Raw genomic sequence first — 17,817 nt, forward strand, 5'->3', positions numbered from 1 at the left:
TGAGCTGAGCGAAGGATCAACAGAGAACAGACCGCGGACCAGCTTTTATTTTCTTAAATGACGCCACTCTCAGGAAACGCGCCATCGCGTCGCTGGTGACGTGGCTTTAGAGGAAAGCTCTTCCCGGTTGTTGTGCCAGGCTCCACCCGATCCTGTGCCAAAAAGAGAAATTTAAATTAATCAAAGGGAAACCGGATCCAGCGAACAAAAGAGTCGACCGGCTTCTCGATTTGACTGTTTGTACAGAGGTAGCCGGCTAAACCAGCCGTTGACTGCTGTCAATCATGGAGACTTTTGGCAACTCGCACAAGAAGCAGAAGCTGAGCAACGCTGCGGAGAGCTGGGTGAGATTTCTTTGGCCAACTCGTGTTAAATCAAAAGCCAAACCGTCCGCCTCCAGCCAAAACAGCTGCTCCGTGTTTACCGAGCCCGCTGAACGGACAGCTGGCTAAATAGCATAGTAGCGTACTCACCGTTACACCGGTGTACAGTGACGCTAGCTCTGCGTTGCTAGCCACACCGAGAGCCAACGGCGGCTAAATCAGTGAAATACCACGTAAAGAAAAGGGTAATCAGTTGTTTGTTTAAAGCTCCTGCAGCTTTGTTAACCCCCCCATCCTCCATAGACCAAGAACCTAGAACATAAACATACGTTAGAACTAGTAAATACAAATCCATGAATGCAATTGATATGTTCTTATTTTAAAAAGGTTGTTCTGAAAAGTTCCTTTGTTTTGTTTTGTTGTTTTTTATGTGACAACAGGAAAAGGCTAAAGGATCATTGTGGTCTTCGACTGTTGTCTGGATGAAACAAAGTTTTGTTTTGCATATTTCCTCAAATCTCCCTTAAACAATAACGTGCCATTTTCAGTTTTACTTGGCATTTTTAAGAGACTCATCCATCAGTGAATAATGGAATTGTTTGCGTCACAGCTCATTGAGCCTACAAATTTCTGAATAACATTCCCTTGATGGTTTAAATTATTTTAGGGTATCTGCTGTCTGAAATGCCATGATCTGTTCTTGTGAATTTATGGTCTGAATTGACAGTACATCTGTATTTGCAGGGAATGCAACGTGCAACGAATGTCACCTATCAGGCTCATCATGTCAGCAGAAACAAGCGTGGGCAGGTTGTGGGTACAAGAGGAGGGTTCAGAGGATGCACTGTTTGGTTGACTGGTAGATTATAAAATTATTACCAGAATCACATTTCTCATTATAATGAATAGAAAGCCTTATGCAATTGGATGTTGTTCTCTTCAATTTAAAGGCTTGTCCGGTGCAGGGAAGACCACAGTGAGCATGGCTCTAGAGGAGTACCTGGTGTGTCATGGCATTCCCTGCTACACCCTTGATGGGGATAATATCCGCCAAGGGCTGAACAAGAACCTGGGTTTCAGCCCAGAAGATCGGGAAGAAAATATTAGACGCATTGCTGAGGTTGCCCGGCTTTTTGCTGATGCGGGGCTGGTCTGCATCGCCAGCTTCATCTCTCCCTACAGCATAGTGAGTGACTTTCCAAAAAGTGACTGTCATTACTGATGTTTTTGTTTTATCCAAAGTTAAAAGGAAATTGGATTTAGCAGGCTAATAAATGACAGTGCTGTAAAATGTTGATCTATTTCTTTATTGTTTTTTTTTTAATACTTAAGTTGTCATTGATGACATTGCTGATTATGTCACTGTCATCATCCCTTTTTGCCTTAAATTGAAAATGCTGCCACAAACAAGTCGAAGAAGAAACATTATAAAGGAAAGAAGAGCATCTGAAGATGAGATTTTTCACTACTTTCAAAAGGCTTGATCTTAACAGTTCCTTTATAATTTTTAATAATAAATAATCAAATTCATTACAAACTCTAGATTATACCATTTGCATTGCAACACTCATTGATATTTCCGTAATTGTAAGACTTGTGAATGATTTGCTGTGTAATTATGTTTCAACTTCTCTTTTCTTTATCTTTGACTGGAAATCAGATCTGAAATGTGTTTGCTGAATTAAAACTTAATTTATTACACACAGCAGTAAATTATGTCCTCTTGCAGTAGGACGTAATAACATAATGTACTTAACTTCCACTAACTTTTCTTCATTCCTCCTCACGCAGTATATTTGGTTTTTGTGTGTCAGGATCGCCTCAATGCTCGGAAGATACATGAGGCTGCAGGTCTGCCTTTCTTTGAGGTGTTTGTGGACGCTCCACTTGATGTATGTGAGCAAAGGGACGTGAAAGGACTGTACAAAAGAGCCAGAGCAGGGGAAATAAGAGGTGGAGTATGGCTTAATGCTGTTTATGTGAAGTGCACCATTTCGGCCAAAACATGGACTATTTTATTCGGGTTTCTTCTTGGACTGATACACTGGTTTCTATAACATATTAATATCATTCTATAGACAGTGGGTCATTATCATAATATGACAGTGAAAGGGAAAGACAGAAATGGTAATAGAGGAAATGTCAAAGTATACCATCATTTCACAGGCTTTGCTTTCCATTTTTACTCATGCATTGCATTTAAAGTTTCAAGAAATTACTTCAATGGGTGTGTGTGTATGTGTGTGTGTGTGTGTGTGTATGTATATGTATGCATATGTATATGTGTGTGTATATATATAGTGGTCGAATACCTACTCCCCTATAATTTTTTGTTTTTTATATGTACTATAATAGAAATACAAAAATAAACACACTGCTTTCTGTTGTCTGTCTACTTTATCAGGGTTCACTGGAATTGACTCTGAGTATGAAAAGCCAGAGGCTCCTGAGCTGGTGCTAAAGACTGACTCCTGCAGTGTCAATGAATGCATACAACAGCTGATTGACCTGCTTCAGGAGAGGGTGAGGGGACTGGCTACCCTGCCTACACATGCATTAAAAATGAGCATATCATACTTTATTAGCTGTTTTTCTGATGATTACAGAGGCTTGAAGTTCAGGATTCATGCACAAAATGGTGCCACTATCCCTCTTCTGGCCAACACTTGGCAGAGAAACCCCATGATTATGTGGATGTTAATTTCACTTGTGTTTCGACTCTGATAACATGAAAGTAGATAGACCTCTAGTGATTAGGAATTCCCAACAAATTCTTACTGTGCAGGATGCTTGCAAATGTTTTATACAGAGAAATTTGACTCACCTTGTTTTGATTTTGCAGGATATTGTTCCTGTTGATGCATCTTATGAAGTGAAAGAGCTGTATGTACAGGAGAACAAACTGGACCTGGCTAAAGCTGATGCGGACACCCTACCTGCTGTACAGATTGGAAAGGTGTGACAGATTTTTAAAAGATTTGAATGTGATCTTCAAATTAAGTAAAACATTGTTGGTAGTTTTCATTTGTGTGGAATATACAGTATTTGAATAATTTTTTAACCCACCATTATAATTTTGGATATAATATAGTGATTGAAAGAGCATGTATGATCACTTCATCCCCCTTGTGTGACCTGCTTTATGTGATTGTATATATGATCCACAGGTGGACATGCAGTGGGTGCAGGTTCTGGCTGAAGGCTGGGCCACCCCCCTTAATGGTTTTATGCGAGAGAGAGAGTTCTTACAGTGTCTCCATTTTGACTGTCTGCTGGATGGTAAGATATCCAGAAAGAAAATCTTAATATTGCTCATCTCATTTCACATTGCTATACTTACAAATTAACACTAGGTGGTGATGAGTGCTCACAAAATGATTTGCAGAGGACACGGGTGGATTTGTGTTGGGACATACGGCAGTATTAAGTGATAGACTAGCTTATTGACAGCACTATTGCTGTATTGTTCTCCAAATATATAATAAATTTAGTGATTCCCTGTTTTTATTTAAACACTGAGCCCCAAGATAGGTTCGCTGTCAGCCTGTGCTTAGCTTTCCTCTTAACCCAAGGTTTAACATTATTGCGTTCACTGTCTGTGAAATGTCTGTCAGCTGTAGCTGTAACATTTTTCATTCAATTCAAATAAAAATTGAGCACTCTTGATTAAATGGAGTGTAAAATTAAATGTGCAATTATTCCCAGCATGTGTCCCTACAAGCTGCAGTGTGCATTTCTGTGCTGTTGGGTCCGCAGAGAGGCTTAAATAAGCCTTTCTTTTCACTGACATGTTGAAGTAGTGCTCCATTATTCAGCCGTGACGCACAACTTTGCCAAGGTGGAAGACAGAAATATTGATATAATCAGTAATGAAGTTGATTTACCTGTGGATTTTCAAGAGTAATGTCCTGTACAGTGTTAATGATTAATGATTAATGATTTGATTTGCACTGACGGAGCAGGAATACTTAATTTTCTTTCCTGGTAATTTTTGGAAAACTAAATATCATTTTTGGGCGTACAGTGTCTTGGAGTAATTACAACAATTTTTCATGTGTTGTTTGAAATTCCAAGAAAAAGTCAATTTACTTTTATTGCCCATATGAACACTGAATCCTCAGTTCTGTGTTGTGGTGCCAAATATTTGGATACATACACACACACTAAAATGAAAAATACATAAAATAAATTGAAAGTTAACAACCCATATTTCAGTTTCAGACTTTGACAGGAATATATTACAAACACTATCCTCACTGAGGGATAAAACTGTCAAATTATTACAAATGAAATCACAGATTATTTAAATTCTTTCGCAAAAGAAGGGTAGTCAGAGAAACTCAACTGGCTGAACAGAGGTCAAAATACATACTGATGTGCAAAAGTCTTGATTCCACTATCCTATTAGTTGTGGGTAAGAGGGACTCAGAGGAAGAGGCCTCTTATTGATTGATACCATACGCCACCATTTGTCCATTTTCCTTTTTTTTCCAGGGATTTGACAGTGAAACAAAGATACCACAATGAATGGATCGATTGCTGTTGCACCAAAACTTGTTAAGAAGCAGAAAACTGCATGTTTGACTAATCAAATAGTCTGTAAAAACAAACAAATTCAAGGTTGTGTCTCTGTTGGTTGGGCATTTGGTAGTCTTGTGTGCGAGCATTTTATTGGAACCAGCTGTGAGTCCTACACAGTGACACAGGGGACCAGTAGAAGGGAAGGGGGGAATGGGGGCAGCAGCAGTCAATGTCACCTCCTGTCTCCACGGTATTTGATCTGACATGATGTGAAAAGCGTGTTGTTCCCGACATTTTCATCAAACTGGATGGCAAAATGTACCCAATAACAGTACACTTTCACCACACAGATAAAACCTGAAACGAGAAAAGGTCAAGCTCTGGCTTAGCTTAAGAGATTTCTCTTCTAGCTTTTTAAATTGCAGCTTTGAACTCCCATTGTAGCCTGCGGTCTAGCTGTATATTCCACATTTAGCCTAAAGGGGTACAACACGGACATTTTACTAGACTGGTTGAGCTGTTTTTCTAATCCTTGACTATTTTAAGATGCCCTTTGTAGAACATTCTCTTGGAGCTTTTTAGCCGAATTCTTTACTTTCCTGTTTTTCTTGGAGAGTTGTCTGTAATATTTAAAGACCCCCTAACCAAAAAATTTTAAATGTGTAAAAATGGTCTATGACTATCTTTTTGATTGAAATTGCTTTCCCACAAAAAATGTGTTTCAAAAAAAAAAAGCTCTCAAAGAAGCTAAAAACATGTCCACTATTTCTCCCTCATTGAAAAATCCAGGTTTTATGAATATTCATGAGTATGCAAATGCATCACACTTGCGCCGCCCACTGCCACTGCCTGATCTGGGTTGCTCGGTAACAGTGGTGCACTATGTCAGCTCTCAACCGCTTTCGCAACCCCAGGAAAAACGCTCGGAAAAGCATCATGCTTCAAGATGAGCTTTGTGGCCAAACCCATAAGTTTTTGCGCCAGGTTCAAGAAGCAGCTGTCCTCAAAATGCTTGCTGTAGACCCGCATTTTAGCTGGAATGTTTTCGGGGACATTATCATTCCAAATAAATTGCAACCATTTCTCCCGCGTGGTTTGATCCTTTGGTAAAAGATGAAGGCTGGTGTCACGATTATCCTCTCCACACCCAAACACAGAGCGAGCATTCGCCATCGCTGTCTGTTTTATGTTGCTTCCGCATTTCAGTCATTGCATATATCATATAAATGAACTGGGGAAAGAAAATTCACATGATTGGTTGCTAGGATTTGTGACGTATGAAATCCAACTGAGGAGCTGAAAAACTCAATCCAACTTTTTCAGATCTGGTTTTGAAACTGCATTTTTAAATCTAAAATGCTCAGTTATGGCGTGCACTAGAGACTTCGCAGCTGAAATGTCTTGTAGCAGAACCCAAACACTACATAGACATGTTAATTTGAAAAACTAAATTTTTGGGTTAGGGGGTCTTTAATGCTCCATATGGTGTAATATGCACACTGAAGACATTTCATTTTCATATAACCTTTTGCAAAGCCATTTAAAAAAACAAGACAGCAACAATTTCAACATGTACGTTACTTTATGTTAGTGTTCACTAGCTTTTGGTGCACTAATGGAATAGCTATCGCCTGCATCGGTTTAGGGTTGGTATCAGTGCTGATATTGGTCAAATGTCCACAAGGATTGTTGCTTGCACTAGAAGACCAGGTTTTTTTGGTCCATGTCAAATCAGAGATGAAGTAAGATATCCAAGTACATCTTTAAGAACATTTTTGTGCATAAATATATCTTTTCTTGCCACAAAAATTGTTTTGTTTCTCTTACATCCTAGGTGGTGTCATCAATCTGTCAGTGCCTGTGGTGCTGCCAGTGTCTACTGCAGACAAAGAGCGTTTAGATGGTGTGACTGCCATGGCTCTAATCTACGAGGGCAGGCGTGTTGCCATCCTTCGTAACCCTGAGTTTTACGAACACCGCAAAGAAGAGCGCTGCGCTCGGCAGTGGGGCACCACTTGCAAGGATCACCCCTACATCAAGGTAAAGATCTGATATGTTCATAGTTTTGTCTTAGCCGTCTGGAAACCAAATTTACAGTACAGGTCAATGTTTTGAAAGATATAAAGAAAAACCAAAAGCTAAAGAAAATGTTGAACAGCATCTGTGGAGCTTCAGACAGCCTGTCCTAGCCCACTCAGAGGTTGCGCTAGACTTTTTCATTGTCTGGCATTTTGACGGACAGGTTAAAAAAAATCTGCCATAATCTATTTTTGTCAGTATAATTTTCGTTTTTTAATTATAATAAAGTCATAGTCAATAGCATTTAATTTTCATTCATTCGTTTTTAATGCAAATTCCATTAGAACAAACTAAATGATGCACATAAAGGCATGAGAGAAAACATTCATCATGTCAACAACACATTTCAACAGGAGTGACTGTTGAACTGTGGCCATATGCATAAACGAACAACACAGTTTAATTAAATCAATTTAATTAAATACTTGCAATTAAAATATGAGCAAACTTCACAAGAAATCTGCCGAATTTAACTCAGCTCAAATGCTGCAGCCTGAACTCAGTCTCTTTCACACCTTCCTCCTATTCCGCACCTCACTTTACTCATTTGTAATCTATGAGTGAAGTGAGGTGGCTGCAGAGGTGATTGTCATTAATTTTTGTACCTTTACCTCGAACAGACGGCTTCTCATGGCTGTTTTGATATTGTTCTGAAGTAAATGCAACCAGTCAAAATGACAGATGGCCTTCAGATTTGCCCGTCAAATCTTAAAATCTGTCAATGATGGAGAATTCTCAGTTAACGCAACCCCTGAGTCCACTCTGCGATAAACACTCCCTGGACTCTGCCTTGATAGAAAACAGATCTGAGCTGGTAGTTTCACACTGCTCATGGAAAGACTGACTAGATTGAGGAGTGGAGCTTTTCTCACAGTCTGTCAAGACGTGCAGTGTAATCACATGATCTTTTTGGTCCACCCTCATTTTGCAGGTGTTATATTTGGATGCTGCATTTTTCTCTCGGTCTCCACCAAATGCATTTGAGATTGTTCTGCTCAGCTGAACAGGCTGTAAAATTCCTGCCAGTTTCTACCTTTCCGCTCACCCAACCCTTCTTCAAATATACCAAGGAATTGTTTCCATCTGTCTTCTATCAACTGCTTTGATGCTCAGGTAGTATCCTGAAATGATCCTGCACACCCTGTGGAAAGAGGCACCAGCTTGGAGCTGGAAAAGAACGGAACTGTCTGGTGTTGCTGACATAAATAGCTGTCAGATTTACTTTTTATAACTTCATCTGTCTGTGAACTAACAGTGCAAGGTTACCTTTAAAAGTTTCTTGTCTGGCTAATTTTAACTCTCATTGTTTCCAGGATTAGCCTCTTGGATATTTGCAAAGATGTTAGACAAAACTAACACTAACATCTGCAGCATCTAATGATCTCACCCCCTGAGACCACACTTACTGTAAACCTTACTGGCTCATTTTAAAGCCCTTTGCTGCAACAAATGCTGGACAGAGATTAATTTAAACATCAGCAAACAGCTGTCGCAATACTTCACCTGTCTTGGCAGTCATTTTTCATTTCAGAAGATGTTTTGCTTTTCTCATTATTTTAATCTCATCTAGTTTATGATCAGATATGGCTCTGTAATGTCTTTTTAGAGGCATTAGAGGGTTGCCAGTTTCATAAATTGGTACTAAGACTCTCCAGTGTCAACACCAGATGCCTCAGTGCTTGTTTTAAACACAGTCAGTACTCTGTATTTCCACAACTGCCATTCCTTATGTGCCACTCTAACCTGTCACAGCTGAATATGTGTTTTCAGCTTGCTGTGATTAAGATGTCACTCATTAAAAGAGTGTGTGTATGTATACATAAGTGTATGTTTAACTCTCCAAGCCGGAGCCAGTCTGTCAACACACCTTGGAGCTGGTAGCTAACATTTTTTTTTCTTTTTTTTCTTTTTAAGCCATCTCCTTCTAGCCAGTGACAACCGGCTCCATATTACATGCAGTTAATCCTCTTTTTCCTGTTTACCTGTCAGTCAGACAGGAGCCCCCTTCATCGGAAACCATCCTGTAGTGGCTGTTTATTTGGCTATGGCCATGTTAAGCTACAGGGCATTTTAATGGTTAAACAGAGCATATGTGTATGTGTAGGCCTGCTCCGTTGATTTATCCACACACACATTATATTTTCCATTCATTTATGTTGGAACTATAAATTGCTACTTGTCAATGCTGCTCTTTCCAAAGAATAAGACTGTAAAGCATTGTTCATAGCCCACCTGTCTCAGCCAGCGGCGAACAGGTTGGATTGATTAGAGTGTGGAGAACAAATCACAACATGAACCTGAAAACTTCATAAAAAGCAGCCAAGTTGTTATTTATCACATTTCATAGTAACTCAGCTGCTGACAACCTTCTGACATTTATGTATAAGTTGGCAGATGAAACTGCAACAGGCATGTTTGTAAAGAGTAAAGAGTTTTTTGTTTGTTTATTTAGTTTTTTTCTTTAACAAGATAAATTACATGTCAGCAAAATAAGTGACATGGATGGACTTTTCTTTTTTTATCAACCTCCATATCAGCTTTTTTCAATACCGACACACTTCAGGTTTTACTTGTCATCTCTGTTTTGAGTTCCCACCATCTCAGTGCTAGAGTTGTGCTTCTTTTATTGCAGTGTCTGTAGAAAATTTTCACTTTGTATCACATTATCGTCCCACGGGCCACTGTTTTTAGTAACTCTACCTACGTTCTTATAAATGCTACAGGAGCCAGAGGAAAGATATTGTCTGAAACAATAGACATTTGCCTGGCTCCTCAACACTTTGGTGATAATGTTGGATTAATCTTGTGAGAGGAAAAACATTATCTCCAATGAGGTCATGAGCTCATCAACAGGTTTTTACTGTGGAATACAATCTGACTTTGTCTCTTCTCTGTTATTGAAATTAAGGCAATGGATGTGGCCAAATGCAGAAGCAGGGGGATGCCAGAGTTTTTTGAATGTTTAACGACGCACTGGGACACTGATTTATGCTACTCTGTCCCTGTTGCAACTGGGTAATAACTCAGGAGTTTTTTTTAGAATTCATGCTGGCCTGGTTCCAGCACAGTAAAGTTTTTATGGATCACAGTGTCTTAAGTCTCGATTACGTTTGAGTTGTGCTCACTGTCATGATCAGTGTGACTTCTATTTCAGATGGTGATGGAAAGTGGAGACTGGCTGGTGGGTGGAGACCTGCAGGTTCTGGACAGGATCTACTGGAATGATGGACTTGACAAGTATAGACTGACACCCACTGAGCTCAAACAGAAGTTTAAAGAAATGAATGCAGGTATAATGGACAAGCCATGTTTGTTCTCGTCTAACTTTCTCAACTTTTAGCTGTTTGATTATTTCACAGTACACTGGGACCATTTGTTTGTCTCCTCCAGATGTGTTTTATCGAATTATAACACCCCCTTGCTTCTCCTTTCTCTCCATCCAGATGCTGTTTTTGCCTTCCAGCTCCGCAACCCAGTCCACAATGGCCACGCACTTCTGATGCAGGACACCCACAAGCGTCTCATTGAGCGGGGCTACCGCCGACCCGTGTTGCTGCTCCACCCACTGGGAGGATGGACTAAGGATGATGATGTGCCACTGCCTTGGAGAATGAAGCAGCATGCTGCTGTGCTAGAGGAAGGTGTTCTGAATCCAGACTCTACCATTGTCGCCATCTTTCCGTCACCCATGATGTATGCAGGGCCAACTGAGGTAATCATTATCACATAGATTGTATTTTCATTTACATGTTTGAGGTGTCTTACAAAAAAAGCATTATATTTTCCTCCAAATTTCCAAGACTTGTTGTCTGAACATTTTTGAGTTTGATAAATTGCAGGAAAGGGGATTTACAGCCGCTCTGTTTAGTGTTTCCATGCCATACGCCAATGCAAAATACTCTCTGTGGGACTGAGCATAGCTGTGTTGCTGGGAATCTTTTAATCATTCACTTATGATAATGAGAAAACTATGGAGAAAATTATTGAGAGCAGATTGGAAGCTGGTGGATGTCGGGCTGTGAATTTCCTTAGTTTGTATTTCTGAATGGGCTCTTCAGAGAGCAAGACTTAACTCCAGCCTTGGTGTGATTATTTTTACCTTGTTTAACAACATATACCATTGTTGTCCCTGTCACTCAAAAACTAAAACACTTTTTTACTTCCAGCAATGTCCACATATACCAGAATGTTCTTGTGCTTCCACCATGACCTGAAATCACATATTTTGCAAGCCTAATCTAAAAAGGCTCACATCCTAAAATATACAAATTGCAATGGCAAGAACATTAATGGCATCTAATGGCAATAGTATTTGTAATTATCATTAAGTAATGTGGAGTTTTAGCAATTATTGATAATGAGAAACAGGAAGAGAACTTCAGTGTTTACAGTGAATGCAAATTCCTAAGGAGAGCAATTGCTAGAGGCCGGCTGGCTGAAGTTGAGGAAGTAGTGTAGGTTGGCCTGAATAGCCAATAAAGGTAGCTGTGAGTTTTACCTAATCTTTGAATTTGCAAAATAAAGTTGATTCTAAAATGAAGTTCATCTGTGTAATCAGCACAAAAGGGAAGCTGATCGTTAAGCACAGTACATCTTGCTTGACTTTCAGGTTGGACTAATGGTAGCATGGTTCCCCCAGAATTAGTCATAAAGATGCCCTAGACACCTTTGACATATTTCCCAACCAAAGCAATACAGTAGGGTAGAGAGTGAGACCAAACAAAACAAAACCAAAGCAGCTCTGCAAAAAATAACAATGTTCATCAGGAACTTTTTTCCCAACAGCCAGACAGCCACATAGTTTGAAAACTGAGATGTTATCTAACTGTGTGTATAATAAATTTTTTTTCTTGTAGCCTTTCAAAGAAGAAAATAAATACTTGCTCATTTTTTCCTAGGTAGTCTCTCTCCGCGATGTCTCCTCAGTGTCTACAGTTTCTCGCTTTCTTCACATCTGCAGGTTCAATGGCATTGCAGAGCTCGCATGGTGGCTGGTGCCAACTTCTACATAGTCGGTCGCGATCCAGCAGGCATGCCACACCCTGACACAGGAAAGGACCTGTACGAACCCACTCACGGAGCCAAGGTCCTCACAATGGCTCCCGGCCTCATCACCCTGGAGATTGTACCCTTTAAGGTTGCTGCTTACAACAAAGTCAAGAGGGCAATGGATTTTTATGACCCCAAAAAGTGAGTACTTGACATTTTATAATTGAATTCATTAAAACCTGCTTCCCAGTTTGTTTCCCACACTCTCTCTGTTTGTTAGGGTTATGGAAAACAGATATAATTTGAGTCTAAAACAGCAGTGTTCACTCACTATAAATTAAATAGCCAATTTGCAGATTTAGTCCAGAGAACTACCTCACATGTATTCCAATTAGAACCAGTGGCCTAAACAGAAATTACATTCTCTCTATTAAATTAATTACTAATTAGGATGTCTTGTTTTCTTTTTTCATTTATTTAATTTTTTTTGAGACCCTTTCATCCATTTTCTTTCTCTTGCTGCTCTGTCAGTATAGTAAATGCCAAGCCAAGAAAAACAGGTTGTTTTTCTTTCTTACACAGTTAAAAGGTTTTGTGGATTAGAATGAGCTTTGAAGTTGCTCAAAAATTACAGAGATCTGCTATTAATTAAAGTTTGTATATGGACATTGCACATGATGACGTGCACTCGCTCTCCTCAAGATTTTGATGCTGCCTCCAACATCAGGTTATGCAGCTGTAGCTGGGTTTGGCCAGGAATGTTAAAATTAAATATGACTGGGCTGATCAGAAGATTTGCTTTGTTTTCCATGATGCGTTTATATGACTTTAAATCTGAACCAAAATGTTGATGAAGAGCATTAAGCCTTTCTGTGAATAGAACTAACAGTGCATCTAAAAACAATTATATGTTTTAAAATGTTAACACATTTTGAAATTATAGCACAACCAGGCCAGTAAAAAAAACTTATTTCCAGCACAATGTTTGAAAGACTTCGATCACATAGCCACAGAATTTCTTTAACTCATTGTTACTTATTGTTGTGAAATTTGGATCAAAAGCGTTTTATTTAGAGTGCATTAAATTTCTGAAGTCCACACTTGTCTAAAGTCTGGTGAAAAGCAATATGATAGTTTCATGAAATCTATTGGGAATAACGGAGGGTTAGGGTAATGCTACACGTAAAAGCTCTATATGTAAAGTGCCTTGATGTAACTTTGTTATGATTTGGCACTATACAAATAAATCTGATTTGATTTGATTTGAAAAGCGTGTGAACAGAGGAATATATTTACATATCAATAATATGCTCGGTGGTAGTTTTAAAACACTGAAAAAAAATCAGCATTGACACAGGAATGGTCAGTATTTGAAATAGAGAATTTCAAAGAAAAATATTCCAAAATGGTGATTTGTATTTTCATTGGGTCGGATGTGAAATGCTACAAAAGCTTTGTTTTTGCTTTGTAGAAATGCTAACTGGCCTGCCGCCTCGATGTGCTTTATTCCAGTGCACCACGCAGTTATTGTTGGCTCGTATGTGCTGCTCTCTCGATAAGCGTCTTTGTATTGATTTGAAATATGCCTGCTACTAAAATCTAAAATCTTTCTGCTTTTTTAAATTGCAGCCATCAAGACTATGACTTCATCTCAGGTACGCGCATGCGCAAGATGGCTCGCGAGGGAGAGAGTCCTCCTGATGGCTTCATGGCGCCAAAGGCCTGGGTTGTGCTGAAAGAATACTATAAATCACTGGAGAAGGCCTAAAGGTTAAGTCTGGGATTTAAAAAAAAAAAAAAAACAACCCCAAAGCAGAACAGGGGAGCACAGTGGTTTCTGCTGATGTTTTAAATGATGAATGTGGGGACCACTCAGTTACTATCAGAAACCTTGCTCCAGCTTACGTCTGTGTCACTTTTCACACTCAACTGTCACTCATTAAACTGGTCTCAGTTTTCAGTCTCACCACATTTGTGTTTTAACTATGTGCTTTATTTAACTAAACTTACTCTGACTGTGAAATGTAGTAGAAGAGGTCCTCTTGATGTTCTGAGAGAACAAACTAAAACTAAAACTAAAATTTCATAGCAGATGTGTGTGTTTTCACCAACTTTATAATTGTATATTCAGATGACTGCTTTCAAAAATATTGTGTTAAAAAAGAAAATAAAATAAAAAAAACTTTTAAAGGTCAAGACTTGTGATGAACTGTGTAGAAAGTACTGTTGACCAGTACTTAATACTGTTGGGAGGGAATGTTGAGTATTCGTGATGTCCAACTTGAAGATGTTACTGCACCTGCTAGAGTTCATGTAACTCACTGTTAAAACTCCCAACATGTTGCTTTGTATTGTGTGTTTGCAAGTGGCAGCAGCAATGGCTCAAAATCTGGTGTACACAAGTATTTGATGTAAAAGTTGAGTGCCTTGGTCTTCAGAAAAGTAAATTCACATGATGTCTTGTTTGAATTAGGACATATAGACATATGTGCGCACATAGACACACACTTGCTTCTTGTCTCACTTCCTGTTAGACTGTATGGCCCAACAGTTAAGGAAATGGTCTGCAAAACAGATCAGCTTTAAAGGTGTTTCTATTGGGATATGCAACTGTAACCTTCCCAAACTTCCCAAACCTTTTTTTTTGTTCATATTAAGTGTATTTATTCTGCCCCACAACATAGTTTTCTCTTTGTAACTGTGTTGTGCACGTTTTGTCCTTGAAGCTTTTTTGTCTACAGTCTCGATATTTTGTTAAATTTTCGTCCTTTATGTTTCTTCTCCCTCTGTCATGGGTCACTAATATTTTCCATGTGGTAATTCATTTGTAAGGGCTGGCTTGCATAATCATATGTTTGATGGTTACCATCAAGGGATCAGGTTTGTAATCTTAGTTATTCAATAAACCATTTTTAGCAAAAAAGAGCAATTTGTTTTCTTTTGATTTCTTTAATCTTTGGATTTGTTACACATACAGCATGTTAGGTGTATGCATTTATAAATACATAGCACACTCTTAAAGAATTCCACTTGATTTGAAATGACAGCCCTAAATTTAATGTATTTCAGAAACTAAACTTACATTGATGAGATGTCTTCAGATTTTAGCTGCTTGTGATCTCTCCGTAACACAGTTCACATTCTGACATCGGAATAGCTTTAAATCTCTTCTTGTCACACCAATAGTGCACTATTCAAAATGAAACCTCTCTAGAATCGTATAGGCGCCGACTGTTGGACCTTTTGTAAGCTCCCAGTTGGTCCATTAGCTGCATATTGAATGAGACAGACACTCTGGTGACCCCAATCAGACTCAGACACACTTGAACGCTTCATACAAAGAGCTGCAGCTGGCTCCCAGATGCAGTGAAAGCGGGACATATGGGGTTAAAGGAGGATGTGAAGTGTGGCTCTGTTAGAAATACCCTGGATACTTCATCTAATCCAGCTCCAACATAGAAAGAAGAGACCTGCCAGCAGCAATTTTTTTCTGACCTTTTGCCAGATTGTGTTCGATCTCAACTGGTAATCAAGCTGGGACCTTGGTATAACTTCAAAAGAAGAGCTTCTTTTTGTAACACAGAAAATGATCAAATTATTTTGTAGAGGTTGCCTTATGATCTCTGTTGTTTTTAAACCGTCTGGAGGAGATCAGTGTTCTCTGTGTAATGCAGGTGTCTGTTACTATGTTACTATGTTACTGGTTTGGCCCCAAATATCAGATCGTGCTTCGAAACTTTTCTTCCCTGTGAATGTGTTATTACATTATGGCATGCTGCCTGAGAAGAAGGGTGAAAGTGCCAGAAGAACATATTGTGTTCTGACTACTGTTTACACAACTTACGCCTCCACTCACCTGCACCAGCTCATTTCTGCAGGAGCGGTTGTAGTAAAGAATATACACATAAACATTCATCATAAGCACTGAAGCCAAAGGATGTTTAGGTGTTGTGCGTTTGAGAACATGTCAAAGAAAATGAATGTCATTCAGTTATATGGCTGTTCATTTGTACCGATCAGTGGAACAAGTGATTTCTAAATTAACATTTCATTATAATATTGTACAACAGCAATTGGTTTACCCTCCTGATAGCTTAATCACCAGGTGTTACCATCACTTCACTTTATGACACATTAAATGCTCTAACAAGTGGATATATTTTACAGGAGCTGTAGTTTTCAAGTTATTTCCAAGAAAAGAGTCGATTGATCACAGTTACACATTTCAGCTTCACAAATTAAATGGAAGTGTAAGCTTTTTGTCACCACACCAGGTGAAATATTGAATGTATAATAAAATTACAGGCAAAAACCCTCCAATTCACCATATAGAAAGAATTGAGTAATCATTAATAATTATTTATATTTGTGATTAATTCAATAAAATGTAATTTTGAACTGCTAAAATGAATTGCCAGTTTGTCTACTATTACTATTACTAATAATAATGAGAAGAAGAAAACAAAGAAATTTAATCTCAAATCTGTAAATACTTTTTAATCTCCCTGTAATTATAATAAATTATGTCTTTCTTTGCATGATGAAGAATAAAGAGGTGCAAAAAAATAGAAGGTAGAAGGAACAAATATATGAAGAGAGAGTAGTACCAGAAATACAAGCACATGTGAAGATGTAGTTCACTCAACCCCCTCCCCCCTCCAAATAACAAACAAACAACAAAACAACAACAAAAAAAAAAAAACAGCTACTGTACTTTGCTGAAAAAAAGGAGCATCTAAATATGAAGAATTCCTACTTTTAAATGTTATTGAAGTAATGTTTCTGTCAGAATAAACAACCATTAAACACATTTTGAAGGCTGTGACAGCTGAATGGGTTATTTTTGACTATTTTACCATCTAATTGATTAATTGATTAATTGGGAATATATTCACATGATTAAATCACAACAAAATGAATGGTTAGTACCTAAGAAAATCAAAAACATCTGTGAAGAAATGTAGTAGAAGCCTACTAAGAGAAATCTGAAGTTGTGTCTCTATTGCAAAAGCCATTAAGTGCAATTGCCTCCAGTGTAGTCTTTCTCTTCTCTGTACACACAGCTCATGCCTGTTTACTCTTACTTGCATGCAGCGTGGTACACGCAGTGACATTATCAGCATCTCATCCCATACCACTGATAGGTTTCGCCTCTGCATGGACTCCAGATGCATTTATCTCCAATTTCCTTCCATCTGGTTCGAGTTCATTTCAAAGCCAGTCATGATAAAAACAGGCTCTACTTTGCAAAATGCAGTACTACAGTGATGCAGGACATGGTTCAAATTCAAGGAAAGCAGTGTTCCTCAGTGATGCCTCTGAGGTGTGTGCTGGCTAAGGTCAGCGCTCATCAGCAGTGATGATTTTCTATGATCATCTAGATTCTTATGATGGCTGCGGAAAGAGAGTTGTCTTGCAAATTGTTTTATATGATCATGCAAAAATGATTTGGAGTTCCTAAGGAGGTTCTGACATGTGCTTAACATACTGTATTGTTATTATTTAAGGGGGAGTTTTGGTCCTAGAATACTCTCCTCCTATAACATGTGTGCTTATGGAACAAATTAAGCCACTGTCTGAGTATGTCAACTTAGAAAAATTAAGATTTATTGTATTTGTTTTTTGATCTGATCAAACGAATTCTAGACTAATGCAAATATCAGCTCACTTCACTCAAGGATTCTTTAATCTTCATTATACCCAATCCATGCAGTCTTGACTAAAATGTGCAATGTATGGTCTGCATTTGTTAATTGGAAACATCAAAGTCTTCACACATATCAAGATTTTTTGTAGGGTGTTCTTAGGTATATGATAGTTATCATAAATACAACAGGATAGGCATGGCATGATTCTGATTTAACTTTAATGATCTAATATCATAATGGTCTGACAACCAACAGTA

The 17,817-nt window shown here is 38.5% G+C and overlaps 1 protein-coding gene across 1 annotated transcript; it reads left to right on the top strand.

Annotated features, from left to right (window-relative positions):
• The first annotated feature begins 120 nt into the window (after positions 1 to 120).
• On the top strand, positions 121 to 14,835 carry papss1 (3'-phosphoadenosine 5'-phosphosulfate synthase 1). The gene is made up of 12 exons (XM_029505428.1): positions 121 to 344; positions 1,068 to 1,182; positions 1,274 to 1,509; positions 2,138 to 2,276; positions 2,728 to 2,846; positions 3,166 to 3,279; positions 3,491 to 3,602; positions 6,679 to 6,884; positions 10,078 to 10,213; positions 10,367 to 10,635; positions 11,884 to 12,113; positions 13,542 to 14,835. The coding sequence occupies exons 1-12, from the start codon at positions 285 to 287 to the stop codon at positions 13,678 to 13,680; spliced, it is 1,875 nt and encodes a 624-aa protein (XP_029361288.1). The 5' UTR covers positions 121 to 284; the 3' UTR covers positions 13,681 to 14,835.
• Positions 14,836 to 17,817: the final 2,982 nt, after the last annotated feature.

The sequence above is a fragment of the Echeneis naucrates genome, chromosome 1 (genome assembly GCF_900963305.1).
Source record: "Echeneis naucrates chromosome 1, fEcheNa1.1, whole genome shotgun sequence".
NCBI classification, from domain to species: Eukaryota; Metazoa; Chordata; class Actinopteri; order Carangiformes; family Echeneidae; genus Echeneis; species Echeneis naucrates.